Genomic DNA, 12,381 nt, shown 5'->3' with positions numbered 1-12,381 from the left:
TCCTGGGGAGATAATTTTCTTGGAGAACTATAATCTGTTTTAACATGAATCTCCTGTCTTCCACCTGACTCTTCCTTCTTGTCTGATACCCTGGTGGTTATTTCCTTTTTCTTTACAATGTCTGTTTTCTTTTCGTCCACTTTTTTATCTGTGTCTATAGCCTTGCTTTCACCCTTAACTACCTGATGCGTATTAGGAGACTTGTTCATAGATATTTCTTCCCTCATACTAGCACTCCCTTGCTTCATGATGGAAACTTCATATTTTTGTAGTTTAGTGTCCACTTTTTCATCATTTAATACTTCCAAAGATACAGTATCCTTCTTTATAGGTACACTGTCTTTTGTAGTAACTTTGGCAGCTTTCTGGACAAAATCTTCTTCTGTAGATTGAACTACTTGATGGATAGGTATATCTTCAATTGTAGCCTGTTCTGTCTTTAACTCAACTACATCAACAAAGCGAGTTCCCTTAGTTTTAATGCCTGTACCTTCTTCCTCTCTAGACACTAAACTTGCAGTGTAAACACTTTTCCTGAGAGGTGTTTCTTCTCCTTCTGTGGACGATTCATGAGGCTCCCTCTGAAGAGATCGATCCTGTTTGGCTGGTAAATCTGCCTCTAGATCAGATCTAATTTCAACAGAACTTCTTTCCTCTTGTCTCGGTGTAGTAAAAACCTTAGTAGCTCTATCTTTCCTCTTGGAAACCTCACTAAGAGATGGTTCATGTTTGATATCTGACTTTTTATATTTTTGGACAGAGAGTTTTTCTGGACGGATATCTTTTGTGGTCACTGAAATCTTCTGTTGGAATGTCGATGTAGTGCTATTGTCCAACATATCACCTTTGTTCTCATATGACACCTCTTCATATTCATGCCCTGCTTCTTCATACTGAAAGACTTCTTCTATTGGAGGAGCTCTCTCCATCGTGTCAGAAACCTCCCACAACTCATGAGTTTTCGAAGATCTCTTTTTCTCAGCCATCTGAAGACTAGAAGTCACTTGAAGTTCTAAGGATGTTTTTAAGAGTTCCCACCAAATGGAGGTCGCAAGAGATTAACGACAAAACACAACATAAAGACAAACATTGGGTTTAAAAACACAGATTAAAGAAAGTAGTACTGGCTTTCCATTATACACCTGATATCTACATTTGGAGGTGAAATAAGATTTTAATAAATTGAACAACACTAACATATAGCACATTTAGAATACCTGTGTCTGGCGGTGTTCCTTTTCTTTGTGGCATAACTTCTATTTCTGAAGTTGGAGCTTTCTTTTCTTCTTCCATCTCCTTTTTAGGTTTAGTAATAGGTAATTTTTCAGTCGTTTTTTTCTCAGGAACCCTCTCAACAGGTACCTTTTCAGTAGGTTTTACCTCAGGTACCCTCACAACAGGTACAGGCTTTTGTTTGGGCTCCATTACTTGAAGCACATACAAGACACGCATTAGACATTGGCAACACAGAAGAGTGACAAAAGGGTTGTTACATAACACAACAAATCTGACAAGCAGAACGTCACGTGGCGACGCAAGCAACACTTTACTTCAAACATATTGTCAACATGGTCACAAACATAACATGACCATATCTAAAACAGTCTTAACAACTTATGATAAACTATAAGTCTAATATTATGTCATATTGTAACACCATTAAGTCAGCTTCATGATGATAGTTAAAGTGTTGCCCTTTAAAGTGTCTAGATTGTCAAACAGACGGAAAACTGAGGAAAAAGGAGAGCCGGAATATGGTAAACTTAAGACAAAGAATAGTTCAAGAAGACTCTTAAGACATCACAGTAAACAGTATGTACGGTACAGTACATAAGTCAGTGCATAAATCCCTACCTTTTTGCGGTGTATCTTCCTTTGGCGTCACAATAACTGATTCAGGCTTTCTGGCAACCTTAAGAGGTTCTGGTTTTCTTTCTTCCACAGGAACTTAAAAGACCATTTAAGATTGTTAAAAACATGCATATACAATGAAGATATTCAAGAAAGTCATTTCAAACACAGACATTGCACAAGTCACACTCTATTGAGTGGTAAGACTGTATGACGATGATTATGACGAGACAAAATTAAGCAACTGGTGAAAATACTTTTCAGTTGTGCATAAACATTTCAAAAGACAAACTCTGTGACGTAGAAGCTAGACGATACCAAATGTGAACATAGACAAGACATAGATGTTCAAAGCTGGGGTTGGTTAGAAGAAAGCCATTAAACATTAACGGGAGAAGCATTGACAACCTATATTGTGTATACCTTGTTCTGGCACAGGTTGCACATGAGGCTCTATGTCCTCTCTGGCCACTTTTTGAGGGATGGTAGCTGGTCTCTGCGGAGTTACCTCCTGTCTTTTTTGTGCTTCTGGCACTTCAAAGAATATGCAAATTATCAGTAATATACAATGTGCTGTGATGAAAGCACAACAAGCAGACATAAAATTGACCAAGAAAACAACAAATACGGATTCAAAATACGTGACATTACATAGTCTTAAACTTTGTAATGCCACAGACAGACAAAGATGGACTGACAAACGGAAGAGTATAAAGAGCATACAAGTTGTTAAAAGACTCAGAAAGCTGCCTCTCTTTTGAGAGATACTGATACCTTGTGGTGATGGGACCTTCTTTGCAGCAGGAGTAGGCTCTGGCTCCTTATGAGAAGGAGTAGGTGCAGTCTCTGGCTTTTTAACGGCCGCTGGCATTCCTGGTTCTGGTTTTGAAGCCTCTGGTTTCTTAGCTTTCTCAGGAACTTAAAGTAACATGCACTTTGATTTAGAGTTCACATACCAAGGTAATAATTACACTACATACAGATATGACACAAAATAAAAATGAACTTCGATGTTAGATGCTATATAAACATAATAATGTATAATATACATACAATTACACAAAGGAAAGGTGACATTAGAGAGGGGAATAAATACTCCACAAAACAAGACAGGAAATACCTTTGGATGGTGGACTCTCTGGTTTCTTTACAGGTGCACCCTTCGGTTCAGGTTCAACCTTAGCCACAGGTGAAACTTTAGGCTCTGGTTTTGGCTCAGCTTTTGGCTCCGCAACATGGGGTGCAGCTTGAGGGACATCTTCAAGTAATACAGACATCAACATTAGAAACTATGGGCTATCAAGAAAAACCGAGTACAAGAGTGAAAGCCATAAAAGCATGGGACAAGAGTATGATTGAGACAACTCCACTAAACTCAATGCACAAGGTGACAGAAGTGAATAAACTTAGTCACACAGGCTTATTCACACAGAATCCTTTGGGATAATAACATGCAGTGTTAGAAAGTGCTACATAGATGATTTAGAAACTGTGAAATAGACAGACAAGAGACTGACAAGTGTCACGCCCTGATCTGTTTCACCTGTCTTTGTGCTTGTCTGCAGCCCTCTACAGGTGTCACCCATCTTATTTATACATAAGTTCTCAGTTTGTCTGTTGCCAGTTCGTTTTGTTCGTAGAACCTACCAATGTTTTGTTTCCCGGCTCCCGCCTGTTCCTTGCTCCTGTTTTCTAGTTTCCCGGTTCAGACCGTTCTGCCTGGCCTGAGCCTGCCTGTCGTCCTGTACCTTTGCCCCACTACTCTGGATTACCGCCCACTGCCTGACCTGACCCTGAGCCCGCCTGTTGTTCCGGTGCCTTACACCCTCTCTGGATTAATGACCCCTGCCTGACCTGACCCTGAGCCCGCCTGTTGTTCCGGTGCCTTACACCCTCTCTGGATTAATGACCCCTGCCTGACCTGACCCTGAGCCCGCCTGTTGTTCCGGTGCCTTACACCCTCTCTGGATTAATGACCACTGCCTGACCTTACCCTGAGCCCGCCTGTTGTTCCGGTGCCTTACACCCTCTCTGGATTAATGACCCCTGCCTGACCTGACCCTGAGCCCACCTGTTGTTCCGGTGCCTTACACCCTCTGTGGATTAATGACCCCTGCCTGACCTGACCCTGAGCCCGCCTGTTGTTCCGGTGCCTTACACCCTCTCTGGATTAATGACCCCTGCCTGACCTGACCCTGAGCCCGCCTGTTGTTCCGGTGCCTTACACCCTCTCTGGATTAATGACCCCTGCCTGACCTGACCCTGAGCCCGCCTGTTGTTTCGGTGCCTTACACCCTCTCTGGATTAATGACCCCTGCCTGACCTGACCCTGAGCCCGCCTGTTGTTCCGGTGCCTTACACCCTCTCTGGATTAATGACCCCTGCCTGACCTGACCCTGAGCCCGCTTGTTGTTCCGGTGCCTTACACCCTCTCTGGATTAATGACCCCTGCCTGACCTGACCCTGAGCCCGCCTGTTGTTCCGGTGCTTTACACCCTCTCTGGATTAATGACCACTGCCTGACCTGACCCTGAGCCCGCCTGTTGTTCCGGTGCTTTACACCCTCTCTGGATTAATGACCCCTGCCTGACCTGACCCTGAGCCCGCCTGTTGTTCCGGTGCCTTACACCCTCTCTGGATTAATGACCCCTGCCTGCCTTAACCTGCTGTTTGCCTGCCCCTGTTTAAAGAATAAACTTTCTTCAACACTGTCTGCACCCAGGTCATACCTTAAAACGTGATAACAAGAACATATTGTATTAAGAGACAGACAACTGAAAATATTCAGGACATAGACGCAACATCATAAGATCTACAACAGCAGCAGTAGGAGCATTTCTGAAGCACATGGAAAAATGCAGTATACCTTTCTTTAATGGAACCTGTTCAGGTTTCTCAGCTGGCTTATGGAAAGGTGCCTTTGCTTCTTCATGTTCTTCTAAGATATTGCAAGTGAACAATTACATACACCAAAATAAAAAGAGCACAATATTGGTTATAGAAGTCATGCAAATAAATACAAAATAATTACGGACACAAAGTTTAAGAAAACAAGGTTCACGTACAACAACCACAAAAACAATCAACTAAAACAAACAAATTCATAGATTTAGTTAAAAGAACATTAAGAATACATGACAAACATGACAAGATCGTTAGACAAGCACATCATTTCTGATTTAAGTCTATACCTTTTGGAGAGGGACGTTTCTCTGGGACAACCTCTGCAGTTATCTTCTCCTCCACTGGCTTTTTGGCTTCAGGTACTTGGAAATATCATCACAGTAAGTACAAGTTATCACTGAGTTAATGTGTAGAGACAAATATAATTCATCCTATAATGTAATTTACAGTAGTGGACATTGGTTACTTTACACAGACAAACAGTCATGCAAAAGTAGAATATTTATAGTAAAAGCCCTTCTTTTCAAATTTAGTTTTTTTTTCAACAAGAGAGACATACTTGGGTAAGTTATCAACATGTACACACATCAACCAGATCAACACAAAAGATCATTTAGAAATGCAGATATTTAGATACCTTTATGTGGTACTGCTGCCTCAGCTGGTTTAGCCTTCTCCTCGGGTTTCTTGTGCACTTCAGAAACTTTAAAGACACTCATTGTGTTAGCCAATGTAGCAAAGCAGTATCTACTGTGGACATCCATGCATTCGCATGTAAGGTACTTGCCAAAGAAGCACATATATTATGGAAGTCAATACAGACAAACAGATAAGCCACTATGCGTGATCAACTTAAGGGCAAAGAATCAAATATCATAAATACTGAAAGTACAAACCACGTTAAACTAAGCAAGACATGGCAGGGAAAACCTTTGACACGGTTAAAAGAAAAGCAAGCTGTAAACAGAGTTTCATAAATGACACATGAACAAATATCATGAACTTCTTTTGCCAAAACATTGCCGACTATGTACATCACATAAAAAAGAAGCTGTTAAAGAGTTTACCAACTGACACATGAACAAGACTATGAACATGTTTGCCAACTTTGCCATAACATTGCTGTAAGCCAAGACAGACAAAAGTTGTTCTTTTAATACCTTTTTGTGGCATTTCCTCCCTCATTCCAACCTTCTTACTCTGGACGGACTCCTCCTCAACAGGTACTCTCGGGGCTGATAAGACAATGAGAATATATTAGTATAATTGTTCAACAAGGCACATTAGCTAAGGATAGAGGTTTACGGTTATAACACACAAATATAGACACAGAAATGAAACAACTCATGTGGGACAACAAAGGAGAGAGAAGGACGTGGGATTTGTGACCGTGTTCCGGACACACAAACACAAGCTAGCACACTATGGTACGATCACACATACAAAGAGTAGGAGCCCATACATTCTGTTTCAAGATTTTTTTAAAGAGTGGCTCAAACATACAGACAGACAAGGATGCTTTTTAGCACCACACATGTTAATACCAATGTGGCTCAAGGTGGAACGTTAAAGATGAACCATTTGGTCATTTGAGTTAGACATAAACAGCAATGGTAACATCTATTCTAAGGGATACCTGTGGTTGTAGAGATTTTCTGTACTACTGTCTCTTCTGTCCAGCTTTCATACTCTAATAAGGAGTAACAATGAAAATAAAATGTTTAGATGAGCAGTGGGAAATGCTGGAATATTGGCTAGGTGGTGTTACAATACTGAATCATCTTTTTAGGTGTACCAACTTGTCTAAACATGTTCAAATGAAATTAGTTCAATTGATCTTGGTTATTATTGACTGAAATGTTAGATCATGTTACTAAGTTGTACAAACACGTACAGATGTAGGAACTTAATTTGAGCCAATTTGCTACAGGCAGAAAATAATTGTGCAGCAACAGGAAATGTGAATTATTATGTGGATTATAATTCATGGCCAATTTTGTTGGGGTTGATACATTTTCGTAAGGAAAAATCAATTCTGTCTTTCAAAGATAATTCGTAGAAATCCAAATAACCCAGATCTTCATTGTAATTGGATTAAACACAGTTTCCCATGCTTGTTCAATGAACCATAAACAATTAATGAACATGCACCTGTGGAACGGTTGTTAAGACACTAACAGCTTACACACGGTAGGCAATTAAGGTCACAGTTATGAAAATCTAGGACACTAAAGAGGCCTTTCTACTGACTCTGAAAAACACCAAAAGAAAGATGCATGCTGCAAGGAGGCATGAGGACTGCAGATGTGGCCAGGGCAATAAATTGCAATGTCTGTACTGTGAGACGCCTAAGACAGCGCTACAGGGAGACAGGACGGACAGCTGATCGTCCCCGTAGTGGCAGACCACGTGTAACAACACCTGCACAGGATCGGTACAGCCGGACACCACACCTGCGGGACAGGTACAGGATGGCAACAACAACAACTGCCCGAGTTACACCAGGAATGCACAATCCCCCCATCAGTGCTCAGACTGTCCGCAATCGGCTGAGAGAGGCTGGACTGAGGGCTTGTAGGCCTGTTGTAAGGCAGGTTCTCACCAGACATCACCGGCAACAACATCGCCTATGGGCACGAACCCACCATCACTGGACCAGACTGAACTGGCAAAAAGTTATCTTCACTGACGAGTTGAAGTTTTGTCTCACCAGGGGTGATGTTCAGATTTGCGTTGATCATAGAAGGAATGAGCGTTACACCAAGGCTTGTACTCTGGAGCGGGATCGATTTGGAGGTGGAGGGTCCGTCATGGTCTGGGGCGGTGTGTCACAGCATCATCGGACTGAGCTTGTTGTCATTGCAGGCAATCTCAACGCTGTGCGTTACAGGGAAGACATCCTCCTCCCTCATGTGGTACCCTTCCTGTAGGCTCCTCCTGACATGACCCTCCAGCATGACACTGCCACCAGCCATACTGCTCGTTTAGTGCATGATTTTATGCAAGACAGGAATGTCAGTGTTCTGCCATGGCCAGCCAAGAGCCCGGATCTCAATCCCATTGAGCACGTCTGGGACCTATTGGATCGGAGGGTGAGGGCTAGGGCCAGTACTTAATGCAGCTGGTGGCCACACCAGATACTGACTGTTACTTTTGATTTTGACCCCCCCCCCTTTGTTCAGCAAGACATTATTCCATTTCTGTTAGTCACATGTCTGTGGAACTTGTTCGGTTTATGTCTCAGTTGTTGAATCTTGTTATGTTCATACAAATATTTACACATGTTAAGTTTGTGGAAAATAAACCCAGTTGGCAGTGAGAGGACGTTTCTTTTTTTTGCTGAGTTTTTGCAAAAGCGTGAATAATTGTGAAAACATGGAGATGGTTAAATTGATGATGGTGATGGTTACTATTAATATGATGTAAATCTTGCACAATAATCAAACGTTTGTGAATTATTTGATGATTTTAGTGGTTTGATGGTGATGGAAAGATGCTTAATATAAAAGAATGCAAGGCCATATACCTCTCATTTCCACCTCTCTCACTTCCATCTCTTCTTCATAATAGTATTCAGAAGATTCTTTAAAAAAACATATAGATGTTGAGTTCTCATTAATTATGTTAGTTTAGATTTATATAATTAATGCCAATCTTATGTCCCATTCTTACCTTTTAGAGTAACTGAAGATGGCATATCAGGGATTCGTATTGATGAATCAGGGACATCTAACAGATGTTGAATTTGGTTTAAATATCAAAGATACAGTATATATAAAATAAGTTACATATTTAAGATACGTTGACTAGGAATTGTGATACATTTGAGAGGTTGTGTAGCTAGAAATCAAATACTTACCATGGGGTACCCCTGCTAATTCAATTTCTGTGAAAAAGGAAGATGAAATATTAAAAACTGAATTAAGACCACTATGAGATACAGACAGCTGGAAAACAAAAACAAATGCTAACAACTATACCGACCTTTGTCTGAAAGATAAAGCTCAGCTGTGCTTTTAGCTTCCCCTCTGGGCTCCAACCTCACAATGACCGAGTAAACGCCTAAAGGATTAGTCATGAAGATGATTTAATAATCCATTCTGATGTATTCATCTGGGTAACGAGAATAAAGAAATCCATAAAATGCTTGTTTGACGCAACTCTACACACCTTCATCTTCATTGGTTACATTGCGGATGATCATAAAGTGTCTTCTGCCTTCGCTTCTGAAGTTATACTTTGGGCACTCTCTGAGTTCCCAAGTGTCTTTGTACCATGTAACGATGGCATTGTCGAAAGACACCTCACATTCGAAGGTAGCTGCTTGACGTTCGCCCACCACAATGTTCTGGATACGTTTGGTGAAGTGAATTTGTTCAGCTAAAACAGATAACGTGGTGATGAATTTGAATATTTCTGGTTATTCTCATAATTCAAACTCATTGTTCAAATTCAAGTCAAATTAGACAATGGAGAATAGATATGCAGTTAGAAGTGTTCAACAGATCATGATGGGTGATTCAATAGGATGAAAGTAGAGACAAAAAGTCAAAAGACAAGAAAGAAAGAAAGAAAGACAGAAATGTTGGTTTGTGGCAAAGTTCCAAGACCAACAAGTGTAAGAAAGTAGAACAAATGTTATCAGAGAGTTCCAAGAAGAAAAAGAGTATGTCAAATCAAAAGTGCAAAAAAGAGAAAAAGAGTGAAAAAAAACAACATTTAAAGATTAGTGACAAAATAAGTGATGAAGAAAAAAAGAGGTTAGTTTGGGGTGATCTTCTCCACTCTACAACATGATGGGAGATGCAACAGCAACCAATTATTATGTGGTTTAATCTATACACACCTTCAACCCATAGATCTGCAGTTGATTCAAGGTTGTCATATCTGCAGGCATAGCGTCCATGGTCTTCTGGTTGGAGGTCTTTAATCGACAGCCTCTGAATCTTGTTGACCACCTCATGCGAGTATCTGCCCTTCATTTCTAAAAGCTTTCCATTCTTAAACCACTGTGTTTTGACATTAGGGATAGAAAACTGGCAAGACAGTGTACATGTTTGCCCCTCCTTACACACAACTTCCTCCAGATGTTTCTCAACCTCAGGCTCTGTAAAGACACAACGAACAAATATGCATGTCGGTCAGTATTTACAGATACAGTATAAAGGACTGTATAAACAAATGCAGAACCATAGATACCCACCGATAACAGTCAGTTTGGCACTGGAGATATGTGGGCCACATACAACACGGTAGTTGCCCTGGTCTTTGGTTTGACACTGCTTGATCTTCAGAATGTGACTGTCACCAACAATGTTGATTTCGTATTTTTCATTGTTGTCAAGCTTCTGAGTTCCCTTGTACCAGGACAGGGTGATCTCTGGAAAGTTGATCTTGATGTCACACTCAAAGGTGGCAACCTTGTTGGTGACTGTAGATTGATCTGTTATGTCCTTATTCACGGTGACAGGCTGCAAACAAATAAAGAAGACATATGTGCTTAGACATTCATGTAAATAAATATGCATATAATACATGATAATTACTGTTGTCATTGTCAGACATTTCATTGTGGTAGCTAATGAGGAACCTACCTCAGTATGTTCCATTCTCTTTTGCAAATCAGCCACAAGAGCAGCCAAATCCTCGTCCGATTCTCTCTCTCTCTCCAGTTCCTAAATCACATCAAAACACAAAGCAGGACTAGTTATTGTGTGGCCATTATATATTTTAAAAAGCAACACCATTCTGTATTGTATGACTAATATTAAGTAAATTAAACTGTTGTGTTCTGAAGAAAAGACTAAGCCATTAAATTCAATTGAATACAACTTTATGTTACATGAATTTACCGGTCTTCCACTTTCTTCTGCTTTCTCCCTCTTCAGCTGCTCAATGGCCTGAAGAAGTCCACGGTAGTCAGTAATTCCATACATGCGGGCATATTTCTCATATTCCTTAGGGTCCACATTTCTGAGCAACTCTACAATGTCAATGTCTTTCTCTTCCTGGGGACTCTTCTGCTTAGATGGAGTCCTGTGGAGGAAGAAAATAGAAGAGGCAAATATTATTTGTACAGTTTCTCGTGGAATGTGAACGGTAGAGACACAATTGTCAAAGAGAGATTCACTTACTTCTTCAGTTTTGCTCTGAAGTCTCCCTCAACTCCAACAACCTCTTTCCTTTCCTCAACATGCATGTCGGTGTTGCATTCTATTTCTCCAGCTTTGTTAGTTGCAACACATCTGTACTGTCCGGAGTCAGACTTTGTTATTTCTCTGATCTCTAACTTGGCATCTGGGCCTTTCTGCTCAATAGTGATGCGACCACCATGAGTGATCTGCCTCCACTTGCCCTTCATCCATTTCACGTTAGGAATGGGATCACCTCCAACCTTAGCGATGAACGTTGCAGTGCCCTCTGTAAATGAACGCAACATATTGAAGACATCATTTACTATGGAAATGTTAGATTGTCCAATGTTTAAACAATTGAATAATAATTAATAATAATAATAATTTGTCAATTGAATAATAATTATATGCTTCTAAATCTCTTTTCATCACACTTACTCTCGGCTACATGGCAAGGCTTGGGCTCCTCGATGAAGAACAAGTTGTCCAGTTTCTTTACTGGTGCTGCTGTTGATTCCTCTTCAGCGGGTTTAGGTGCTGCTTTGGATTTCTCTGCAATAAAGCATAATTCAAGAAGTCTGTTATAAAAACCATAATCATTCATTCATGACAGCTGATTCCACAAGTTATTGGATATGACTGGAATCAAAATATGGTCCAGAAGATGTACCTTTGATTGTCACTTTGGCCTTGCAGAATTCACTACCAGCTTCATTGGTAGCCTTGCAGAGATAGTCCCCTGCATCATTCTTTGATACGCGCATGACCTCCAAAGAGGCAACGTCATCGGCAAAAATGATTTTAGTGCTGGAAGTGTTTTTCAAGTCTTTTCTGTCCTTCATCCACTGAATCTTCATAGGAGGGGATCCATGGACATGACAGCTAAGATGCAGGTTCTCTCCCTCGGTCAGCGTGGCAGGTTTGAGAGTGGGGTCAAATGTCGGGGGCTTCTTGTGTTCTGGGAAAATAGGGAAGAGTCATGGAAAAACATACATGGGACACATAGTAGAGATGCATACAAAAGTTATGTACATCTCGTTTTCTATGGAGAAACACAACAAAATCATATTAATATTATTATTAATATAGTAATATTAATATGGACCTACCAGTTATGGTTACTGTCACTTCACAAGAGGCAGTGCCAGCTTCATTGGTGGCTTTGCAGGTATACCTGCCACAGTCTGAGACTTCAGAGCTCTTGATACACAACACAGCCACATTGCTCTTGAAGGACATGTCATAGTGATCAGAGCTGTGCCTCTCAATGTCATCTTTGTACCAATTGATGGTCATGGGCTGAGAACCAGACAAACGTGCCTCAATTTTCACCATCTTGCCCTCTGTATCCTCAAGGGTCTCTGTGGGCTTTTTGGTGAAGGTAGGTGGGATTTTGCGCTCTGAAAATAAATACAAAAGAATGAATGGTTTCTGAAACAAGATTGCAGTGGTCATGTTAGGTGTCACGTAAGCAAACAAAGTACTATACCAA

General features: G+C 40.8%; 1 protein-coding gene across 1 annotated transcript in view; it reads right to left on the bottom strand.

The window, feature by feature from the left end:
- Positions 1 to 12,381, bottom strand: part of ttn.2 (titin, tandem duplicate 2) — a 176,248-nt gene that overhangs the window by 110,900 nt on the left and 52,967 nt on the right. The window contains exons 72-90 of the mRNA XM_064944764.1: positions 11,999 to 12,289; positions 11,560 to 11,847; positions 11,328 to 11,441; positions 10,890 to 11,175; positions 10,608 to 10,791; positions 10,350 to 10,430; positions 9,959 to 10,226; positions 9,602 to 9,862; positions 8,926 to 9,135; positions 8,740 to 8,817; positions 8,615 to 8,641; positions 8,428 to 8,484; positions 8,282 to 8,338; positions 6,392 to 6,445; positions 5,916 to 5,990; positions 5,393 to 5,458; positions 5,043 to 5,117; positions 2,972 to 3,109; positions 2,626 to 2,769 (exon numbers count right to left, since the gene is read on the bottom strand). Coding sequence (XP_064800836.1) covers positions 2,626 to 2,769; positions 2,972 to 3,109; positions 5,043 to 5,117; positions 5,393 to 5,458; positions 5,916 to 5,990; positions 6,392 to 6,445; positions 8,282 to 8,338; positions 8,428 to 8,484; positions 8,615 to 8,641; positions 8,740 to 8,817; positions 8,926 to 9,135; positions 9,602 to 9,862; positions 9,959 to 10,226; positions 10,350 to 10,430; positions 10,608 to 10,791; positions 10,890 to 11,175; positions 11,328 to 11,441; positions 11,560 to 11,847; positions 11,999 to 12,289 — 2,754 coding nt within the window. The remainder of the gene's footprint in view (positions 1 to 2,625; positions 2,770 to 2,971; positions 3,110 to 5,042; positions 5,118 to 5,392; positions 5,459 to 5,915; positions 5,991 to 6,391; positions 6,446 to 8,281; positions 8,339 to 8,427; positions 8,485 to 8,614; positions 8,642 to 8,739; positions 8,818 to 8,925; positions 9,136 to 9,601; positions 9,863 to 9,958; positions 10,227 to 10,349; positions 10,431 to 10,607; positions 10,792 to 10,889; positions 11,176 to 11,327; positions 11,442 to 11,559; positions 11,848 to 11,998; positions 12,290 to 12,381) is intronic.

The sequence above is a fragment of the Oncorhynchus masou genome, chromosome 29 (genome assembly GCF_036934945.1).
Source record: "Oncorhynchus masou masou isolate Uvic2021 chromosome 29, UVic_Omas_1.1, whole genome shotgun sequence".
Lineage (NCBI taxonomy): Eukaryota > Metazoa > Chordata > Actinopteri > Salmoniformes > Salmonidae > Oncorhynchus > Oncorhynchus masou.
Note: the sequence above shows the minus strand (reverse complement) of the source record. Positions and strands in the feature narration are given on the sequence as shown.